This window comes from Mustela putorius, unplaced genomic scaffold, assembly GCF_011764305.1.
Source record: "Mustela putorius furo isolate JIRA1106 unplaced genomic scaffold, ASM1176430v1.1 tig00003845_pilon_pilon_pilon, whole genome shotgun sequence".
Taxonomy (NCBI): domain Eukaryota; kingdom Metazoa; phylum Chordata; class Mammalia; order Carnivora; family Mustelidae; genus Mustela; species Mustela putorius.
This window is the reverse complement of record NW_025421998.1, coordinates 35,056,786-35,080,694: the sequence shown is the minus strand read 5'-3', so window position 1 is coordinate 35,080,694 and position 23,909 is coordinate 35,056,786. Positions and strand designations below refer to the sequence as shown.

The window sequence follows — 23,909 nt, the reverse complement described above, 5'->3', positions numbered from 1 at the left end:
GAGATTCATCCCATAATTTTTGGTCATGTGTAAACTGATGTATAAGTGAAGGAAGCTGATCTGCAAAAAGAGGAGTATCAGATACTGTGAAAGATAAGAGATGATACGGAGAACACCACTGATTCCAAATGCCTTTTCAGTTTCCTAAGAGGCCCAACTATATTTCATTTACCTTCCTCTGAAATCTATCTTTGTAATAACCCTCTATTTTCTCTCCTTCACTTAAATAATAATAGGTTTTTGAAAATAAAAAAGCCCAGGGTGCCTGGGTGGCTCAGTTGGGTAAGCATCTGACACTTGGCTTTGGCTCAGGTCACCAACTCACGGTCGTGGGATTAAGCTCCATGTTGCCCATCTCCCCTCTCACCCACGCAGGAGGGAGTTTGCTAGAGATTCTCTCTCCCTTTCTGTCTCCTTCTGCCTCTCCCCCTGCTCATGCACTCTCTCAAATAAATAAATAAATCTTTAAAAAAAAAAGATAAAAGCATTACTAGAATTAAGCTACTTATATTTACATTTAGCGATATTATTCAAATCAGTATTTTATAATTTTTTTAAAAATGGTTTAACTGCTTCATCTATATAGTAACAACAGAACTGCCACCTGGTGGCAGCATACCTACTGGACTATAGGATTTATTTTTTGGAAAGGAATAAACTCTTCAAAAGTTAAACATATCAAATATGTATTCTTCTAACAGTCTTCTGCTACTTTTAGGATAAAATCCATACCACTTCAAATAATACATACAGCTTCTCATGATCTGATCCCAGCCTATTTCTCCAAACTAATTTCTGCTAGTAGCTTGATTCTCTATGCTCCAACAAGAGAAGGATGATGGTGGCTAATACTTCCTGAACTCTTTTCATAGTCTGACAATATTCTAAGTGCTTTATAAGTATTAGCTAAATTCTCATAATAAACCCAAGGCAGGTATTATTACCATTCTCATCTTTCAGATGGGAAGCAGGGGCACAGAGAGGTTAAGTAACTTGCCTAAAGTCACAAAGCTAAAAATGGCAGAGCCGTGATTTGATCCAGATGGCATGGTCTAGTCTAAGCTCATAACCACTACAATTATATTGCTTTTCACAACAACAACTCTGAAAAATTAGGTGGCACACACAAACTTTTCCTGATTCCCATTCATTCCCCATTCTGGAATCTACACTTCCCTTTCTGATCAACTACTGCTAAAGCTAATGGTCACTTTTCAAGCCTCCTTCATACTTGATTTCTCATTTTTGACTAGTACTCCCCCCTTACTTGAAACTCTGTCTTCTCTCAGTTTCACAAACATCATCTTCTAGCTTTGCAAAGTTTGTGTCTCAGCATCCTTTGTAGATACTTCTTCACCTGCCTTTTAAACATGGGTGTTTCCACAGGATTCAACTCTCAGTCTGCATTAGTCTTCTTCCTGAGTGAACTCCTCACTTCCACAGTATCGCTAGTATTTTTAAACCAAGTATTGATCTCTAGCATGGGCTTCTGTTTTCCACTCCAAATACACATTCAGTTTTACACTGGGATGCCATATAAGCACCTCCAACTCAACATATCTAAAACTCATCTTTATCTTACTCAAATATGTTTCCCTCCAAATATGCCCACATTTCCCCTCTCAGATACCCATTTCACTCAAACTCTTCTCTTCCCCCACATACATTCATCTTCCTTATCTCAGAGATTAGCATCCAACTTCTTCTCAGTTGCTCAAGTCAGAGTAGAGTCATCTCTTGCCTTAGCCTATTTGGACTGCTGTAAAAAAATATTATAGACTTAGCGCTATATACAGAAATTTATTTCTCACAGTTCTGGAGACTAGTCATAGTTGTGGAAGCTAAAGTCTAAGATTAGGGGCCAAAGATTTAGGACCTGGGGAGAGCCCACTTTCTAGTTCATAAATGGTCATCTCTTTGCTTTAACCTCACATGATGGAAGAGGCAAGAGATCTATTTTTTTATAAGGGAACTAATCACATTCATAAGGGCTCTGCCCTCACGACCTAATCACCTTCCAAAGGGCCCACCTCCTAATACTATCACCTTGAAGTTGGGATCTCAACATAAGAATTTTGGAGAAACAGGGGAGCCTGGGTGGCTCAGTGGGTTAAAGCCTCTGCCTTCGGCTCAGGTCATGATCCCAGAGTCCTGGGATTGAGCCCCACATCGGGCTCTCTGCTCAGTGGAGAGCCTGCTTCCCCCTCTCTCTCTCTTCCTGCCTCTCTGCCTACTTGTGATCTCTGTCTGTCAAATAAATAAAATCTTTAAAAAAAAAAAAAGAATTTTGGAGAAACCCAAACATCTTCCTTACCCTTATACAACCAATTACCAAAGCCTCTCAATCCTATCTCCTAAACACTGATCAAAGATTTAAGAGCCTGTGTAGGACTGAAGTTAAGAACACCATCATCTCTTTGGTCAGACAGACTGGGTTTAAACCTTTGCTCTGCCACTATGACACTGTGCAAATTAATTAAATTAGTTAATTAAATTAAATTAATTAAATTAGTTAATTAAATTAAATTAAATTAAAAACTTAACCTCTCCAGTTTTCCCACCTATAAAATAGGGATAGCAACAGTATCCACAGCTCTAAGAACAGTTACAAGGATTAAAGGAGGTAATAAATATCCTTAGCATAAAGCCTAGCATTCGAAAGTACTCTTTAACTGGTAACTACTATTACTATCGAATTCATATTCTTTCTTCCACTGTCAAACTTCCCACTGTCCAAGTGAGTGATAATGAGGTAGAAATAGAAGTATGGATAAATGAAGAGATATTTAGAAGGTAAAATTAGCAGAATGTGGTGACTGCTTGGATCTGAAACATTAAGGAGAGTGCCAGGAAAACCAAATAGAATGTGAGGTAAAGTGGGCCTGTTTTACTGGGTAGTGAATGGTGTTAGAATGAGAAGAAAAAGGCTAAGTATGAGACACATACTTTGAATTAAAAAAAAAAAATGGAATTGGGTACAAGCTTGCAGGATTTAGACCACATAAAAATCTAAGTGAACTGTACTCCACAGTAATAATCATAACCCTGAAGGCAACTTAAAACAGACACTATACTGTTCATGAACAGAGGATAAAGGAATTTTTCATGATATAAAAAAATCTGCAGATTTAAACAAATAACCTAGGCAAAACTACTTCTGGGACAATGAATGGTATTAAATCCATCTGCAAGTCAACCAAAACTTTGTGTAGCATACAAGATAAACATTATGTATGCTAAGAATATTTTGATGATTGCTACCACAAAAACACTAGAAGTAAAAAGGAAGTCAAAATGACAACAAAAATACGTTATACTAGTAAAATACTGGGCTCACATATGAAAATGACAGGCCTTTTTGTTACTGAACAAGACTTGTTATTTTGTTCCCACAGTGAAAATGGATCGGTAATAACCAAGCCAAAAACCCAACAGGTGCTCTTCTGACCAACTGCATACACTTGTAAAACAGATGGCCATGGAATGAAATGACTCAATAGCCCACACAGAAACCAAACTTCTGTATCAGGCTCTTATCAATTCACTTAGAACCTATTATTCAAAGCAATAGTTTAAATTTTGGAAGAGCCCTTTAAAAACAGGCTCTTTTTAAAATTTTTAAATTTTGGAAGTCTCTAAAAAAAAAAAAAAAAAAAGAGAGAGAGAGAGAGAAGCACAATGGAAGATAATCCTACGGAGATGTATGGTTCTCTGTCTACCCCTCTCTCCTGTCCACCTGAGCACATGTATTCTCACTCTCTGTCCCTGCGTACAGAAAAAATGCATACAATACCTAATATTTTATATATAACAATTGGCAACAACCCAATTAAAAAATGGGCAAAGGACTTAAATAAACATTTTTCCAAAACAGACACATGGCCAAAAAGTGTATGAAAACATGCTCAACATCCTCAATCATTAGGAAATCACAAATCAAAACATAAGGACATATCACTTTCCACCAACTAGAAGAGTTAAAATAAAAAGAACAGAAAACAGTAAGTGTTGGTGAGTATACGGAGAAACTGGAACCTTCATACATTGCTGGTGTACATGTAAAATGGTACAGATGCTGTGGAAATCCAGTTTGGCAATTCTCAAGAAACACAGAATTGCCTTTTGATTTAGCAATTCCACTCCTAGGTATATACTCAAGAGAAATGAATACAGGTACTTTCATGCCAATGTTCACAGCAGCACTATTCATAATAGCCAAATAGAGGAAACAGTTCAAATGCCCATCAATGGATGAACAAACAAAGTACAATAAATGCTACATACAATAGAATATTATTCAACCATAAAAGGGAATGAAATATAGATGCATGGATGAAAAAAGCCAGCTGGTAAGGGTCAAATATTATAGGATTCCATTTATAAGAAACATCTGGAATAGGTACACTCAATAGAAACCGAAAGCAGACTGGTGGTAGTTGGGAACTAGGGGAAGGAGGGAAAGAAGAGTATCTGTTTAATGTATAGGGTTTTACTCTAGGATGATAAAAATGTTTTGGAACTAGATGGAATTGGTGATTGCAAACTGTATTTACCAAATGCCACCAAACTGTTCATTTTTAGATGATTAATTTTTGTTAGGTGAATTTCATCTCAATTTTATTTTTTCTCAGTGTTTTTTTTTTAAGATTTTTTTTTTTTTAAATTTATTTGACAGACAGAGATTACAAGTAGGCAGAGAGGCAGGCAGAGAGAGAGAGGTGGAAGCAGGCTCCCTGCTGAGCAGAGAGTCCAATGCGGGGCTCGATCCCAGGACCCTGGGATCATGACCTGAGCTGAAGGCAGAGGCTTTAACCCAATGAGCCACCCAGGTGCCCCTCATCTCAATTTTAAAAAATCATAGCTTCTTTGTATCTAGCACCAGAACTTAAGTTTTCAATCACGATCTCATTTATTCTCCAAAATACCTGTTGAGATTCATGTCCTGCAACAGGATTATTCCCATAGAAAATAAACTGCAGAATTTGTGATAATTTAAATAACTGCCTGCTAAGTAAAAGTCCATAGTTGCAGCTGTAGGCGTTCAAAAATGTCAACTGGACAAATAAGCAAATAAATGTTTCCAAAAGTCCTAGTTTCTTTTACAGCATGCCAAATAGCTAGATTATAAATTCTTATACATATATACCCCAGATGCAAAACAACCTCTATAAGTTTTTCCAAATTAAGGTTTTAAATTTTAATTTTCATTTTAGTGGAATCCAAAGAAATTTAAATAATGTTCCTTACCATTTAATGTTTAACAATTTTCCATGAGAAATTTTTCTAGTTCGATATTGGAAATTTACTTACATTTCAATAAATAGTAGCCCATAATAGATATTTTACAGTCATAGTTTAGCTTTTCCTACAAATTTTATATATAAAGATAAGAGGTGTTTTTGTTTGAAAATAATTCTTGCCCCAACTTGTCATATTCTCGTCACTTGGATATATCCTATCTTTGCCACTTCCTCTCTTCCATGTGCTCAATTCGACTTTCAGTTTCAGTGACGACACATGACAGACCTCTTTGCTAAGTCTCTCTTCACTGGATCTTATTATGGCTTTTCACCCACTTCCTGCCATTTCTTGGATTTGCTTTAGAAGCCTTTCTTCACTATACACTTTAAAAAGACTATTTTGGGGCACCTGGGTGGCTCAGGTCATAATCCAGGGGTCCTAGGATTAAGCCCTGCATTGGGCTCTCTGCTCAGCAGGGAGCCTGCCTCCCCCTCTCTGCCTGCCTCTCCCTCTCTCTGCCTGCCTCTCTGCCTACCTGCGCTCTGTCAAATAAATAAATAAAATCTTAAAAAAAAAAAAAAAAGGACTATTCTGCCCATACTTTCCTCCATATTATCCCTCTCGAGGATATTAAAAACCAAGCCTGAAGGTCTTGAATTAGTTTTTGTCACAACACACAACTATTAGAATAAATGATGATGGGAAAAAATGATGATGAAGGTATCAAACTCCTGTATCCATTCTGAAGCTAAGTAAGCTATGTGACATATGAGAATAAAAAACTAGTAAGTTTTGGGTGCCTGGCTGGCTCAGTGGCAGAGCATGCAACTCCTGTTGCACTCCTCTGTTATAATATGTATTGTCCAAAGTAAAGGATATTTTGTAGGACTGTTTCATGCATTACCTTAGGAAAGATAATTCTGGGGGCAAGCAGTACAAAGTCTGAATTAAATGAAATGTCTAAAAAGCCCCACGCAGAGCTCAAAAAGAAACAAAAAACTAGAAAGTTTTAGAGAAACAAGGATGAAGAGCAATTTTCTTAGTGGAAGAGCAATGTATCTGAAATATGCAAAGAACAATTTTGCACCACAAGTAACTTTGTCTATCAGAATGTAAACAGCAACTAAAAAGTCCAGCTATCAATAAAGTAACACAGCTTGCACCAAGCTCTGTCCCTTTTTGCATACAACTGGTACTATTTTTCAAATTGAAAATGCTCACTAAACAAATAAAAGTCATATAATTACTACTCACTGAATGCAAGAGGCAAATTTTTTAAAGAGGCAAATTTTTAAATCATTATTCAACAAATAATACGTTATGCTGAATAGCTGGTGCAAAACATTGATTTTACTGAATTCTGTTAAGTATACCCAGTGTGAATGTATAGGAGTAGTAACATTAATTAATAATATTAACTACCCAACTGTCTCCTAATTTTGTTCACTAATATTATAATACTTTCTTTACATGACAGCATAAATAATTTCACTTGGAAAAAATGAAGTCATTCAAAGTAGCTTAACACAAAGACACCCTATGTAGTGTCATCCCCATCAGCACCTTGTAAATGGGGTTAGCCCAGCTCTGAAAATATTTACTTAATAATGCAGTAATGTCTCACATCTCCATGGGTTAGGGTTCTTGCTACATTAACACTGAGGAAGTTAACAGCAACAAAAAACAAGTAGAAAAACTCAACTATCATAAAGCCCACTCACTGGTCTCCATTAGCTCTGATTTTTATAAACCAGCCTATCAAATGGACTGAGTTTTCTAGTCACAGCAAATCTCAAACAGCAAATTGGGAAAAGAGGCAGATGAAATGGAGCAAGGCAAGACAAGTATGACCATGGCAATGAGAACAGACAGCAAGGAAAAAAGAACTACAAAACAGAAAGGAAGTCTATGCAAGTCTAATAGTGGCTCCCCCAACTCTGTAATACAAGCAGCACTGGAATAAGAATGACAGTTGCAGGACTACACCAAAGTGAGGGCCCTTGGGAAACCTACCTTTTCTGTGTCTCATTTTTTAATTCTCTTTAATAACCATACGATATAAAAAGTTCTTCATCATACTGTATTTGATAACATTTTATTGTATTTAAAAATGATGTTTAAACATTTTTTACTGATCCTAAAAGAAATATTATAATTTGGAAAATACTGAAAGTGTAAAAAAAAATTTAAATTGCCAATAACCCACAACCCAGAGATAGCCATCATTTACATCTTAGTGCATTTTTTTCAGGCATCTTCATATATAAGTATGTATATATATTTTACATAACATTTTTATTAAGCTGGCATTATTTGTGGACATTTTCCCAACTCAAAAAGTCTTTATAGCATTATTTGAATGGCTACATTACCAGAATTTATTCTATCATTGCAGATTTTGGTTGTTATTTATAAAGCATACTATTTTGCATACAAACCATAAAAAATAATCATTTATAAAATCTAGATACAAAAAGGAAATTTTTCAATGATCAGCTTACTGAACACCAAGAAAAAAATTTTGAGTTATGGTTCATAAAACCAAGTTCAATGAACAAATAAGACATTCAGAAAGCCAAGTTTCTAAATCAGTTTTAGAATTGATCAGTTTAAGTGATTTCTGATACAGGTCAGGCACCATGATTGGCTGCATTAATATCAAGAGCCTTCTTTGTAAAGCAGTCTCAAAAACAAGGTAGCAGCATTTAATGCACTTTTACAAGTGAAAAAATTCACCCCAAATCCCACTGTACCTCCTCTCTCATTGTACTTATTACCCAGTGTCTGTCTCTTCCACTGAACTGTGAACAACTTAACAACAGAGACGGACATCCCCTCTAAATTTCCAACTGTTGTTATAAAACAGTTCAATAAAGGTTTGCTGAATGACTTTACAATACAAAAATTTTAAGTCTTAATCTAAAAGCACACAAGTTTAAACAAATGGAATAATGTATACACTAATTTTGATGATGCTGTTTCATTCTATTCCCATATTCCTAATGGTCTTCAAAATCTTAATGGCTGCATAATATTCCATTGCACTTACATGATATGGTTTAGAAAATAATTATTCTAATATTCTCTTTGAATGCTGTTTCCAGTGTTTTCAGATTGTACAGCTAATGTTCCAGCAAACATATCCTGCCTTATAAATCTGACAGATTTACTTCTGACTAGAAAAATTGGGCTCAACGCTAGAATAGACAATAATCTTATACAATAAAAGTGAATATTAAAGAAAAAGATTTTCACCCTATAGGCAGAGTTTTGAAGGACAGGCAAGAACACACATAGACACAAAGAAACCAGAGGTTTTTTTGGCCAAATCAATGAAAATAAATCCTCTGTTACAATATGTATTGTCCAAAGTAAAGGATATTTTGTAGGACTGCTTCATGCATTACCTTTAGGAAAGACACTTCTGGGGGCAGGCAATACAAAGTCTGAATTAAAAAACAAAATGTCTAACTAGAAGATCAATGCTTTCCAAACGAGGCACACACTTTACCTCCACTTTCTTGGATTCAGAAATGCTGAGCTCAAGCTGCAGAAATGTAAGCAACTTTGTGCTTCTGAAAATGTACTGATTCCCCTTTTTCACCATTTACAGATTTTAAAGTAAAATCTACCAGGTAAAAGCACTCAAGCTCTGATCTTAGATAGAAGGAACTTAGGGGAAAGCCAACTCTATTTCAGAAATGTGAAGCTAGTGTATATGCACAATCATCTAAGAAACTTGTGTTTAGCATCTACCAAGGCATCTCTGCAGTATGGCCCCTCGAGCATTACTAATATCATGGAGCCAGCCTCCTTTATTCGTTTTATTCGAAGGGACGAAAGGAGAGGAAGAAAGAAAAACAGTTAACTATATTATAATTTAATTGTGGTCCAAGTATGATTGCTAACAATTATCTTTAATAGGACAGAATATAATCTATAAAAGGTAACGTCGTCTTAACCGAGGTAGGGGACCTTTGAGAACAGCCAGAAAATATGCTCGAATATGTGATTTTTAAAAGAAATACGCTATTTAATTTACAACTTGTCTACATCAATTTTTTCACGACGCCCAGTGAGTAATAACTGTTTATAGTCTTGTATTGTTCGCTTTACAGGTTTTCTCTTCCACGCAGACATAGAATAGTGACTCCCTGAGACATACATAACAATTCAATTATTTGAAGCAGGAATTCTATAGGTTGCTTAGAATATGGTACCTTTCGTCCCCCGCAGTTCCATTCACAGTCTGCACTAACATTCCACACAATACAAAAGCGCATGCCACGACAAAGACCTCCAAACACAAACATATAAAGCTATGCTACTAAAAACGCCCCCAACGCGAACTTCACAGCTGGCACTTGTGGCACACTCAAACCACCACTAAGGCAGCTGTCACAGGCCAATCACACACCCAGAAGTGCCAGCGTGCCACCAAAAAAAGCTAAGCTGATGATCGGCGTACAAATCCCCCACTAAATAAAGAAAAGCCCTAAATCCCCACCCTGAAAAGCACAATGCCGGCACTACCCAGGAAACTCCCTACAACAGTGAAAGGCTGGAGATTTAAAAGCAATGAATACCAGCTTATAGCTATACAGTAAAGAAAAGGTTTTATTTGAGCATTCACAAGAAAGAAGCCACACCAGCCAATCATCACGGAAGTGTCATCTGCTAGGTAGTAACACCAGGCTTTTTCAATTGGAAAAAAAGAGAGAAGAGGGCAAGCGTAAAATTCAGGTCCTGAAGCACCTCGCTCCCGGGTAGCGAACCAGGGCTGCTGCGACCGCCGCTTGCCAGGCCCTCTCCCACCCCTTTCCAGCCACCGCCTCCCACCGCGGGCCCAAGAGCCTCCGGGAGCCTCCGGTTCTCTTACCTTCGCTTTGCCGGCCTCCAGTTTCTTCTGTCTCTCCTCGTCCTCCATGGCCTCTGAAGGGAAAGCTGAGGGAAGACAGGGAGAGGGTCGGGGGTAAAAAGGGAAGGTCGATTCCGACAGAGGTGGGACCGCAAGATCCGCCGCCTAGGGAGCAGGGCCGGGCCTGGCGCTCCCCCCGCCCGGCGTGGAACCAGTCTCCGCGCTCACTGGCTGACCGTCCTCAGCCGCACAGGGAACGCCGTCACCGCCGCCGCCATCTTCGTCTCCACGTAAACACACGGCAAGGCGGGAGTGGGAAGGGGGGGCACGTCGGTCCGCGCAGCCGCCGCGAGCCCTGCCTTGCCGGGCAGGTGCGCCCGGGGCCCCGCCCCGTGTGCCGCTCCGCCCCCGCTGGATTCGGGTGTTTTTGCGGGGGTACCCGGCCCGGGAGCCCGCCTCGGACTCCGGCCCCCACAGGCGAAAAGCCCGCGAGGGTGAGCGCCCTTCTTCGGGGACGCACGCTCCCCAGGTGGCGGTCTGGCTGAGAAGCTGGGAGAGAGGGGGTGTGCCAGGGGCGCCGGCAGGATTCCACCCACCGAGCTAGGGACTCGCTTTTAAAACACTGAGATTTTTCAAGTTACAAAAATAATATATATCTAAGGGCGAAGTTGGTGACCGATGAAGAACCCAGAGGAAAAGACTAAGGTGGGGCGGAGAGGAAAAGACCCACCGGACATTAGTTTTTGGATCTAGATGAATTCCTCCTGTCGAAGAATTTGGGAGATCAGCCAGCAGTTCTCATTACTTTTTTAGCTCAAAGCCCCTCCCTTTTCCCCCACACCGGCCCGCCCAATCTCCGATTCAATCCTTCAAGGCCCACCTCACGCGCCGCCCAAAGAGCTTTTCTGATCTCTTTGTTCCCTCCACCGCAGTTAGGAGTATCCAGTCACAACTTACTCCCCTTCCACTCCTCCTTCGATCTCCCTCTCAGCAATGACGTCCTGAAAGGAACGTTGGCTTTGGAACCTGGGTTGGGGAGAACACACTTTCTAGCTTGAATGACCTTGAACAAGTTACCTATCCTCCCTCAGGTTACCTGAAGTTTTGGAAGGATTGTTAATATATGTGAGTCAATATATGTGACTGCCTCTGACATACTAAAATGTCCTTAATTAATGGTAGTTGTTTTTCCACTATATTTCCTTTATGTACTCTGCATGATATTTTAGTAATTTATGCACCACTTTTTAGTCCACCTCATACTCTAGATTCCTTCATGGCAGAGGCTGTCTTGCTTATCTTGACATTACTGAAATGACTAGCTAGCATAGTGTTTTGCACCCCATAACACTTGTTAGATTGAATTGAGCCATTTTAATAATTTTCATCTCTTCCCTCAATACTTTTGTTCTCCCCACCCTCTTACTCTCAAATCCATTTCTGTGGTAAGCTACACATGTTAATGTCTCAGGTTGATTACTCAGGCTGATCATGTTTCTCTGTTTTGAGCTAGGTTGGATTCAAACTAGCAGGTGTGAACTAAAATAAGTTATGAGTTCAATCATAGAAGTGGTGTTAGTGAAAATAGGGTTGAAAAATGAAAAGACCAAAGATCTAAAGTCTACCACTACCCGAAGACTAGGTTTAAAGACCTCTCATTTATAAATTCTTAGATTTTAAAAAATACTTTTTAGGGGTGCTTGGGTGGCTCAGTGGGTTAAGCCTCTGCCTTCCGCTCGGGTCATGGTCTCAGGGTCCTGGGATCTAGCCCCGCATCTGGCTCTCTGCTCATTGGGGAGCCTGCATCCTCCTCTATCTCTGCCTGCCTCTCTGCCTACTTGTGATCTCTGTCTGTCAAATAAATAGGTAGAATCTTTAAAAAATAATAATAATAAAAATAAAAAATAAAAAACTTTTTAGTCTCAAACTGTACAATGCATACATATTTGTGCCAGTTTTAACACTCAAGTATATACTGACCTGTTAACCTGAATTCGGCAATAGGTAAGAGGCATTTTATCATAGGAATAAAAGAATTGAGCCAGTAAAAGGAGAAGTGATTTATTTAGTCACCCACCTAGCTAAGAGTCAAACTAGGACTACAGCCAGGTGTTATAATATTGCAGTGATTTAAATACTGCCTGGATTAAGGGATTGTGTTTCTAGATTCTGATTGCCAAAACGAGGAAGCCCTAAATTATCTGACAAGATGTTTGTTAGTAGATACTACTTTCTCAATGACAAAGGAAGTCAGCTGTTCCACTATGTACTAAAAATGTCCAAAAACCTTCTAAAGCAACAAGATTATTTCAAACTTTCCCTTCACTAAGACAGACCAATCATATACACCTGTTTTATATATAATAGATGCTCAGTAGATGTTGAAAGTTAATTGTGTGTTGACTTATGTTAGAAGAGCGTGTGGCACTTGTGCTCTGATGCTTCCTTATGGCACCTATTCATGTCGTGTCATGTAATGTCATGTCATTCATTCATTCATTCCCTGAAAAGATATTTGAGCGAAGACTTGAAAGTGATGAGAGAATGAGCCATGGGGATAAGTGAGGTTACGGCAAGTCTAAAGGCCTGTGACTGTCATGTCTGTGACATGTGACTGTCATGTAAAAGAAAAAGCGGGATGTAAAGGTGGCTAGAGTACAGTGAGGAAGGAGAATAGTGAGAGGAAGTATCGAGGTAACAGGAGGCCAGATCCTATAGCATTCTGAAGGTCATTAGAAGGACTTTGGCTTTTACTCTCAGTGAGACAGGGAGCCATTGGAGAACATTGAGTAGGTAAGTGACATGATCTGGCTTATGTTGTTAAAAGACATCTGCTGCTATGAGGATATAGCCTGTGGGGAATCAGTCTGGATGCTGTTGCAATAACCCAGACAAGATATAATGGGAGTTTGGACCATGGTAGTGATAGTAAATCAGAGTCTGTATATATTTTGCACATGCAACTAATAATGCCACAGTATTTGTATGTGAAGCTTGAGACAGAGAGGAGTCAAGGTTGTAACTGAGTTGGGGAAGAGCTAATTTAAAGGAGACCAAGTTCATTCAGTTTTGGATACAAGTTAGCCATATATTAAGTATCCAAGAATTGATATCACATTGACCCTCATAGCCTGGAGTTCAAGAGACAGGTCCAAGCAAGAAATATAAATTTGAGAATAGCATATAGATGGCATTTTAAGTTAAGGGTTTGGATAAGACCATCTAGGGCCATGCTGTCCAATACAGCAGCAATTTAGCCAAATGTGGTTATTGAGTATGTGAAATACTGCTGGTCTGAACTGAGGTATGCTATAAGTGTAGCAGTGAATTTCAAAGACTTAGAATTAAAACAAAAGAACTTAAAATATCTCATTAATATTAATGATGAGTGTCCACAGTAAAAAAAGTACCTTGCATATTTACCACTCCATCTCCTTTAGACAAAGTCACTCTTTTGGAATTAAAAAAAAAAGTCCCAAAGAGCTTCGTAAGTCATAGCCAAGTACAGAAATTGGAAGTTAAGACTGATTTCATCAATCATGGATGGAATGACTTTACTGAAGAGAAAATATGTTGATATTTCTATAAAAACCAAGATCCAGAAGTCAAGCAAGGCTATGTGAGAGATTTTCCAAAAGTGCTGATTTTCTGTCAGTAAAAATTCTTAAACTTAGAACAAAAATAAAATATTTCCTGAAGAAAAAAAAATAATAATTTTATACCTCATATTAATATAAAAATATATTTCATACTGATTATATGTTGAAATGCTAATATTTGAGGTATAGTGGGTTAAATAATATATATATATGAATTTCACCAGTTTCATTTTACTTTTTTTGTTAATGTACCTACTAGAAAATTTCAAATTACATATGTGGTTTGCATTTGTGGCTCACATTATTTTCCTATCGAAACTTGCTGCCCTGCGGAGCAAGTTTAGGTGAGGATGTGATTCAATGACTCAGTCTCAGAGCACTCCACCTCGAAGAGGGAAGGGGAAAGGCCTCACCAAATGAGACTGCAAATTCCTTGCAGTGGATACTGCAAGGAATGAAAATTTTCCTCTACTCTTCAAAGGTTCTTCTGGATGGCCTAAGAATTAAATTGACATAAACAGATTAATGGGTGAGAATTGCATTTAATTTTCCATCTACAGGAGCCCCACATACATGAGAGATTCAAAGACAGAAAGGTAAAATGAGGTACATACGCTATCCTGAGCGAAGGAATGAGATGTGGCCTAGGGCATCAAAGGGGAGGAGAGCAATTTATAAGTAAAAAAGTTGTTTAGTAATCAGATGTTTTCCCTGCCATACAGATAAGTCATTCAGGTAAAATTTATATCTTGTAATGACTCAAATTCTGGGAAAGACCCCCAATTTAGACTTTCCCAGGTAGTTAAGGGAGGGGCAAAATTTCTCTTAAGCCTGTAGGGTTTTGATTGCCTTCACGGGGAGGAACTGTGGCAAGTGCTGCTAATAAGTGAAGTAAAATAAGACCTGAGAAATGGCCGCTGCATTTAGAAAGGTGGGTAACGAGGTTTCTATGCAAGTTGTAAATCAATCCTTAACTCTTTCCTGTTGAGTGCAAACTCTGCTTCAGTATCCTTCTCAACAAAGAGCCTTTGAAAGTCACTTCCAGTGGACCAGAATTGAGAAGGAAAATCTGTCATTCCAGATTGGAATTACATTCCAGTGATTCTCCTGCATAACATCTGTACAACTCATAATTTAGCTACACTGCTTTTAGTGTTTACTTAATAGTAAGAACTGCACTACACCTGTTTCCAAAGAGGAATTAAAGATTTCTTTTTTTTTAAACTTTTTTATTTTTTATAAACATATAATATTATTTTTATCCCCGGGGTACAGGTCTGTGAATCGCCAGGTTTACACACTTCACAGCACTCACCGAAGCACATTCCCTCCCTGATGTCCATAATCCCACCCCCCCTTCTCCCAACCCCCCTCCCCCCAGCAACCCTCAGTTTGTTTTGTGAGACTAAGAGTCACTTATGGTTTGTCTCCCTGATATGAGGAAGTGGTGATGCAACATGGGGGTTTAAGGGGGTAGGAGAAGAATAAATGAAACAAGATGGGATTGGGAGGGAATTAAAGATTTCTAAGGGTACTTTTTCTATTTTCCATTTATTTTTTTTTAAAGATTTTATTTATTTATTTGTCAGAGAGAGAGAGAGAGAGAGAGAGCAAGAGCGAGCACAGGCAGAGTGGCAGGCAGAGTCAGAGGGAGAAGCAGGCTCCCTGCGGAGCAAGGAGCCCGATGTGGGACTCGATCCCAGGACGCTGGGATCATGACCTGAGCCGAAGGCAGCTGCTTAACCAAATGAGCCACCCAGGCGTCCCTCTATTTTCCATTTAAATACATATCTTCCTCCAACAATGATGGGCTACATTCCAATAAATCCACCATAAATGAAAACGCATTTGATACACCTAACCTACCAAATGTAATAGCTTAGCTTAGCCTACCTTACACTTGCTCAGAACACTTCTATTAGCCTACAGCTGGGCGAAATGATCTAATTTAAAGTCTATTTTATAATAAAATGTTGACTATCCCATGTAGTTTATTGAAAATGACACTGAGGTGAAAATTTATTGAATAATGTATTGAAATACTGTACTGAAAGAATGGTTGTAAGGGTACAAAATAGCTCTGAGTGCATCGGTTTTTTACCCTCATAATAGAACGACTGACTAGGACCTGTGGTTTGCTGCTGCTGCACAGAATCACGAGAAAGTCTCCTACTGCATATCACTAAAGTAGGAAAAGATCCAAATCCAAAATTCAAATAACAGTTTCTACTGAATGCATATCACTTTCACATCATTGTAAAGTCAAAAATTGTACGTTGAACCATCTTAAACTGGGGATTGTTTGTAGTGCTAGATCATATTGGCAAGATAGCAAACTAGTATATGAGGAGTACCTATTGCGAAGAGCAAACAAGAGACTGCTCCAATTATAGTTAAACCATATTTTGAGAAGCTTTCTCCATCCTTCCCCACAGTACAGCCATGCCTCATTTTATTGATCTTCACAGACATTACGTGTTTAAATAATTTTTTTTAAAGATTTTATTTATTTATTTGACAGACGGAGATCACAAGTAGGCAGAGAGAGGAGGCAGAGAGAGGAGGAAGCAGGCTCCCTGCTGAGAAGAGAGCCTGATGTGGGGCTCGATCCCAGGACCCTGTGATCATGACCTGAGCCGAAGGCAGAGGCTTTAACCCACTGAGCCACCCAGGTGCCCCAGTTTAAATAATTTTTAAAGGTTTCTGGTAACCCTATGCCAAGCAAGCCTATCAGCACCATTTTTTCCAACAGCAATTGCTCACTTGTGTCTTATTTTGGTAATTCTTGCAACATTTCAAATTTTTCATTAATAGTTGTTTCGGTGATCTATGATCAGCAATTATGAAATGCCAAAAGCTCAGATGATGGGTAGCATTTTTTAGCAAAAAGGTATTTTTAAATTACGTATGTACATTGTTTTTTAAGACATAATTAAGAATAATTCTATTGCACACTTAGGAGACTACAGCATACAGCAAACACAACTTTTATATACACTGAGAAGCCAAAATATATATTTGACTCGCTTTATTCTGATACTCCCTTTATGATGGTGGTCTGGAACTGAATGGCAATATCTCTGAGGTATGCTTGTCTTTTGTGACTGCCATTTCCATGTTAATTGATCCTTCACAAATTGGTCAGGTAAGACCTAGCAGTTACTTCATTTTAGTAGCCGATATAGGTCAAAACCTGACCTATGACCTCACAAAAGCTGCAGCAGCAACTGAGGCAATTCTTTAAATTCTGTGTTTAAAAAAAAAAAAAAAAAAAAAGATGGTTCTCTCTAAAATTGTTTGGAAGTAAATATAACTCCTAAATTCAGAAGGGACACTAGAGTTTGTCTTTAGCCTTTTCTCTAATAGAGTAAATCATTTTTCTTTAGCTCTTTCTTATACGGTCTATTTAAAATATATTTGATCACCTTAGTTGCCATTCACTGGATCTTAACCAAATTCTAATAACTCACTTAAGTTAACCAAGTAATTTTCATTAAATGTTTAAACTATGTGTTTTACCATAGCAGAGTTATTTTGCATTTTCTTGTGTGCTTAACTCCTATTTGTATGTCACACCTATTTTAATGACAATACTACATGATTGATTTATTAACCTCATTCTTTTTTTTTTTTTAAGATTTTATTTATTTATTTGACAGACAGAGAACACAAGTAAGCAGAGAGGAAGGCAGAGAGAGAGGGGGAGAGGAGGAAGCAGGCTCTCCACTGAGCAGAGAGCCTGATGCGGGGCTTGATCCAGGACCCTGAGATCATGACCTGAGCTGAAGGCAGAGGCTTTAACCCACTGAGCCACCCAGATGCCCCCCTCATTTTCATTTAAAGACAGACACATTTTTCTTTTATAATTCTGGTTTTGTTTTAATATGTGGCTTTCTGGAGTTTTTGCCTAAGTCAAGTATCAATATGCAATTCAATTGTGTCCTTGTCCACAAATCTTTAAAATGTACAAAGACTTTTAAAATTTTAATACAATTCTTTAAGGTACCTCACTGGCTGATGAATTCTGTATTTTGTTATGCAAACCATTTAAAAATGACTCAGATTTAAAATGAGTCAGATTCTCTCAAATATCTCATCAATGACTCTTTCCAAACAGGTATCTGTCTTTTTCATTTTTCAGAAGTGTTCATTGTGAAACTAAATACTGAGTATTTTACTGATTGATTCCTTCAATTTTTCCAAGGCTAGGATAAAACATTGAGAGTGCAGATACAAGATCATATAATAATAAACAGTGTTATCTTCTTCTAACCTAGACCAAAATTATTCAGACAAAAGTTTCATCTCCAATTTTTCTGCTAAACCAGATAGTAATTATCTACCTCATTGTTTCACTATTTTGTCCAGCTTCATGGCTTTGCTTCTTCCCTAATTAGAAGACATGACCAGCTACCATTTCCACTGTACAGTTCTCACCATCACTTGCCATTCAAATTGCTTAAAACAACATTTAAGATCCTCCCCCCAATATCAACATTTCCAAACTTCTCTGTTTCAGTTAATGACCTTCTTCTGGTCTCCTCAACTTAAAATTTTGGAGACATCTTGTATTCTTCTCTACCTCATCTGTCATATTTATTAGAAACATGTCCCTTTGTGCCTTCTTTCCCACTGTCTTTTAATTTCCTCTAAGTTTTTCCTTTTCCACTGCCAACATGATAGACTAAACCCTGATTATCCATATTTTGAAAACTTCAGAAGACTCTAAGACGGTACATTGGATTCATTCCTCCCCATTACATACTGTTCCCCATAAAAGTCAGATTAGTTTTCTAAGATGCAACTTTCATAAAGTCATTCCATTACAAAATGACTCCCTACTGCATGTAGGATGAACTTCAAATCCTAAATCCATTTATTCAAAGCCTTCCATAACTTGCTCCAATTCTATTATGACCCCTAACTCCAATTCTTCTCCCTCACCAACTCCCCATTCTAGTCAGAAAGGTGTTCAAGGGGCTCCCCATACATTGACTCAGCAGTCACATTTCCTGCCATGCCAGAAACCCATACACAACTTACAGGCTTCATAAGGCAAATATTTATGGGACGTACATTTTAGCTTATTTTGCAGATAGGTGACTAGGCCCTTAAATTAAACTGAAGAAAAAGACATTAAATGCTAAAGCCAAAAATGGTTTGTTTTACTTATTAATAGAGATGAAGGATATATAATAAAGAAAATAGGAGGAAGCATAGTGATGTATCTTCCACACTGTATAGAATAAGAAACAAAGGCCTGAGAGGTTAAATAACCTGCCCTACTTTTCATGATTGGGTAGGAAAAGTCCTACCATGTCCTGGCCCCGGAATGATCTAAATGTTAACTCCATTTTGCTAACCTGCTTGTCCAAACAAAATCAGTACATGCTTAAAGAATGTACTAAATAAAATTTAGGACATTTTCACTTAATATTTTAGGTTTCAAAAGATTATTAATGACTCATGAAACTAGTACTTGTTTAAAGTGGTCTAATGAGGGGCCCCTGCTCAGCTGGTTAAGCAGCTGCCTTCAGCTTAGGTCATGATCCCAGGGTCCCGTAATAGAGCCTCGCGTTGGGCTCCCTGCTCAGCGGAGAGCCTGCTTCTCCCTCTCCCTCTGCCTGCTGCTCTGCCTACTTGTGCTGCTATCTCTCTGGCAAATAATAAATAAAATCTTTAAAAAAAATAAAAGTGGCCTAATGAACCTAATGATGTGTTAGAAAAATAGAAAGTGTACCTACCATCAAGATGGAATTATAAACCAGAAATCCAAAACATTGAAACTGATTACTAAGTAGAATACATACTAATTTCAGATCTTCAAGGATTTTCATATTGCCATGTAAACTATGTAAGTTTCCAAAAGAGTTGTATCAAGGGTCCATGTGGTTTTTAGAATCAAGATACATTTAGTTTAAACATGAAAGGAAAGTTTAAATAATTAATCTTCCAGTTTTTCTTTTGTTGTAGCTAAGAATCTGTAAAATGCTGTACACCCACTATGTTTATGAGGTCCTTTTTTAGGCACACTGCTCTGAGTTGCTATGGCTTGGATTTGAGCGAAAGCAGCTTGTCTTTCCTGGGCTACTAATGTTTGAACCTCTGTGAAGCCTGGGGGCAAAGGAGGCTCACCTCCTATGAGTTAGTGTGGCATAAAATTCCAACCAATTTTAGAACTCCATTTTGAATGGAGTCACATTTTCTCCTTCTGTAAAGTAAAATGCCTTGTGAACTAAGATAATTTAGGCATGATTCCAGTTTTCCATGAGACCTGTCATGCCATACTTCCTAATCTTAGAAGTTCCCGGAGGAACTCTATGACTCAGAAATGTCATAGAGCCCAATGTCTTGGGCTACCTTACATTCCAGGATATCCACGCACAAAAACTCTATGGCCAAAGATGATCTGAGTATAACTTCTCATTTTTAAGGAACCTAACAAACCTATTAAACTATATGCCATTAAAAATGGACAAAATTGAGGCACCTGGGTGGCTCAGTGGGTTAAGCCGCTGCCTTAGGCTCTGGTTATGATCACAGGTTCCTGGGATCGAGTCCCAGATCAGGCTCTCTGCTCAGCAGGAAGTCTGCTTCCCTCTCTCTCTCTCTCTCTGCCTGCCTCTCCATCTACTTGTGATTTCTCTCTGTCAAATAAATAAAAAACATCTTTAGAAAAATGGACAAAACTTTTTAAAAGGGTAAAATAACATAAAATATTAGAACTTTTTCTATATTTCCAGAATATATATTTTCACATTGATTTTTTCTTTAAAAAATATTTATTTATTTATTGAGGGGGGTGGAATAGAGGGAGGGAGAGCATCTTAAGCAGATTCCATGTCCAGCCCAGAGCCCAGTGCAGGACTCGATCTAATAACCCTGAGATCATTGACCTGCAAAATCAAGAGTCAGATCCCTAACCGACTGAGCCACCCAGACAGGCATCCTTTCACATTAATTTCTATTCCCTCATCATTCATCCAAGAAACAAGGAACAGAACTCACCATTGTGAAGGTATATAAAGTAATCTTGAATGTGCTCATATACCCTGTGTATGTGTGTGTGTGTGTATGTGTGTATGTGCATAGCAGTCCTCAAAACTTTACTAGAGAGTCTCTTGGATAAGTTACCAGCCAACAATCACCAAAAGCTTCTTTTTCTTTTCTTTTTTTTAAAGATTTTATTTTTAAGTAATCTCTATACCCAACATGGGGCTCAAACTCACAACCCCAAGATCAAGAGTCACAAGCTCCACCAACTGAGCCAGCAAGTGCCCCACAAATTTCTTTTTCTAATCTAATGACTAGAATGCCACTTGAAACTCTCTAGCAATGATTTATAAAAACTACCTAAATCCTTAAAAAGAGTTAATGTAATTAGGAGTTGAATCTGACGTCAACATTGATAAACTGAGATATAACTATATCACTTTTTGAAAAAAAAATCCCAAGTTTCTAATTTAAATATAGAACCTCAAAGTTTATAGATAAAAATTGATTTAGAGTTATAAATTTTGCTGATTTTCCTTTATGAGCAATTTTAACTTTCATTTTTAAACATTTTTTTAGTAGTTTCAAAATTTTTTAATATTTTGTTAATGTCCAGATTACATTTGCCCAGATTTTTTGCCCAGTGTGTCACTTAAAAGCCACTGTTTCCTTGTTGATTTTCTGCTTAGATGATCTGTCCGTTGATATAAGTGGGGTGCTAAAGACCCCTACCATTATTTTATTATTACCAATGAGTTCCTTTATGTTTGTTATTGCTTTATATATTTGAGTGCTCCCATGCTGGGGCATAGATATTTATATTTGTTAGATTTTCTTGTTGGATAGTCCCCTCTATTATGATATAGTAGTTTTCGTCACCTCTTGTCACAGGCTTTGGTTTAAAATTGTGTCTTGGGTGCCTGGGTAGCTCAGTTAGTTGAATGACTGCCTTTAGCTCAGGTCATGATCCTGGAGTCCTGGGATTGAGTCCCAGGATTGAGTCCCAGGATGGAGTTCTGCATCAGGCTCCCTGCTCAGCAGGGGGTCTACTTTTCCCTCTGACCTTCCCCCTCTTGTGCTCCCTCTCAAATAGAATCTTTAAATAAATAAATAAATAAAATTGTTTGTCTGATATAAGCATTGCTATTCCAGCTTTCTTTTGACGTCCACATTTGCTACTTTCTTGACTTTATACCTTCTACTATAGTGGTTCTCAAACGTTAGTGTGCCTATGAATTATATTGGGTGCTACTGCGCCTATGAATTATATTGAATGTTTACTAGAAATGTAAATTTCTAGGGCAGAAGGTCTGAGCCAGACCTAAGGGACCCAGGAATCTGCACATTTAACAGGCAGCGCACTGTGACAGTGACGCAGGTAGTCTGAGGACAAGACTAATGCTATATCCTGAATGTCTGCCCTCCCCCTAAATCCCTATGTAGAAATCTTACTCTTGTTGTTATGGTATTAGAAGGTAGAGCGTTTTATAGGTGATTAGATCTCCACAGTGGAGCCCTCATGAATGGAGTAGTGCCGTTATAAAAGAGATCTTGGAAAGTTCCCTCTTTGTTTCTTGCCATGTGAGGATACAATGAGGAGTTGGCAGTCTGCAACCCAGAGGAAAGTTCTCACGAGAACCCAGCCATGCTGGCAACCTCATCTCAGACTTCAAGCCTTCAAAACTGTGAGAAATAAATTTCTCTTGTTTATAAACCACCCAGTTTATGGTATTCTGTTAGCACAACCCAAACAAACCAAGACAGCTTCTATATATAAATAATGCCAAATATGTAGCAACACAGATATGAAATTACCATTTCTTTTTTACCATTTTAATTGTAGCTATTGCTATAGAATTTAAATTTGGGGAAATGTGCATATGACATAATTTTAATATGGGAAGATCATCTTTAAATAATCTAGGTTTGAAAAACAAATATATTAACAGTTCACAGAAAAAGAAATGTAAATAGTACTTTAAAGTATGGAAGAATGTGGACCTAGCTCATAAGACAAATGCAAATTAGAACTATACTCAGGGGGTACCTGACTGGCTCAGTGGGTTAAAGCTTCTGCCTTCGGCTCAGATCCTGACCCTGGGGTCACCCCCCTTATCAGGCTCTCTGCTCAGCGGGGAGCCTGCTTCCTCCTCTCCCTCTGCCTGCCTCTCTGCCTACTTGTGATCTTTGTCAAATAAATAAATAAAATCTTTAAAAAAAAAACCAAACAAACTATACTCATACCATTTCGAATGTACTAAGTTGGTGAAATACATCCTCAGTGAAAATCTAATAAAGGTGATGTTCAAAGAATATATTTTGTAATTCAAAAGGCATTTATTTTGGCTGTTAGGGGAGATCACCAGCGAACATTTCCATTCCCAACCCTTAAATATAAAAACATGACGACTTAGCATTGATTATAAAGACTTCAATTAGGCATGTTGCCAATCAATATCTGATTTTCATTTTACTGATAAGGATACTTGTGATCTGAATAGCAGCTCTAAAGAAACCTAATAATAAAAGATATACAACTCATTTGTATGAATGTATTTTTAAGCATGTTATGCTCTATATACTGGTATAAGTAATGATTTCACAAAATTTGTCCTCATTTCTGGTATGTATGTCTGATTAGTTTTGCATTCTTATGGAATAGGGAATAGTGATTTACATATCAATGAAATTCAATCCTGCCTAGACAGACCAATGGAATCAATAATAATAATTAAAAAAATGCTTAGATGTGAAGACATGGAATTGGAAATGGATCACATACTCTATTATCACCATTGTTGTACTTTTCATGATTGCTTTTCTTCCAATTACCTTTGTTAATGAAAAACATGTAGTGATTGTCAATAAATTTGTTGTGATAATTTCTTTCTATATATTTTAATTCAACTTATTGTAGCAATCATATAGGAGTCCCTAGGAACTAGAGATGAGAAAGTAGTGAAAACAACAAATCTACAGAGCCTATATACAGTTTTGACTCCCTCTCTTTAATTTCATGTTTCATCTTTGATGATTTATGGAAGTTGTATCTGCATAATACAACCTAAATGAGAATTAATGCAATAATCCAAAAGACATGAATAGAACAAATGACAGAATCATCCAGTTAATGGCTTCAATTCTCCACTTTTTTAAAAACTAAAGCTCAAGAGAACTTTTCACATGTTCTGTCATACAACCCCCATCTTTTGCTTCCT

At 37.9% G+C, this 23,909-nt stretch overlaps 1 protein-coding gene across 7 annotated transcripts in view; it reads right to left on the bottom strand.

The window, feature by feature from the left end:
- The window catches only part of AKAP9 (A-kinase anchoring protein 9), a 194,641-nt gene that overhangs the window by 146,973 nt on the left and 23,759 nt on the right, over nt 1–23,909 (bottom strand). For 4 of the 7 annotated variants that reach the window (XM_013047837.2, XM_004776451.3, XM_013047841.2 and 1 more), the window contains exons 1-2: nt 10,830–10,885; nt 10,121–10,185 (exon numbers count right to left, since the gene is read on the bottom strand). In XM_013047837.2, the coding sequence (XP_012903291.1) occupies nt 10,121–10,185; nt 10,830–10,836 (72 nt within the window). In that variant the 5' untranslated portion in view covers nt 10,837–10,885. Of the gene's footprint in view, nt 1–10,120; nt 10,186–10,829; nt 10,887–10,979; nt 11,065–23,909 lie in introns of those variants that run through there. The other 3 variants (XM_013047840.2, XM_013047842.2, XM_013047838.2) reach the window with 3 other exon arrangements.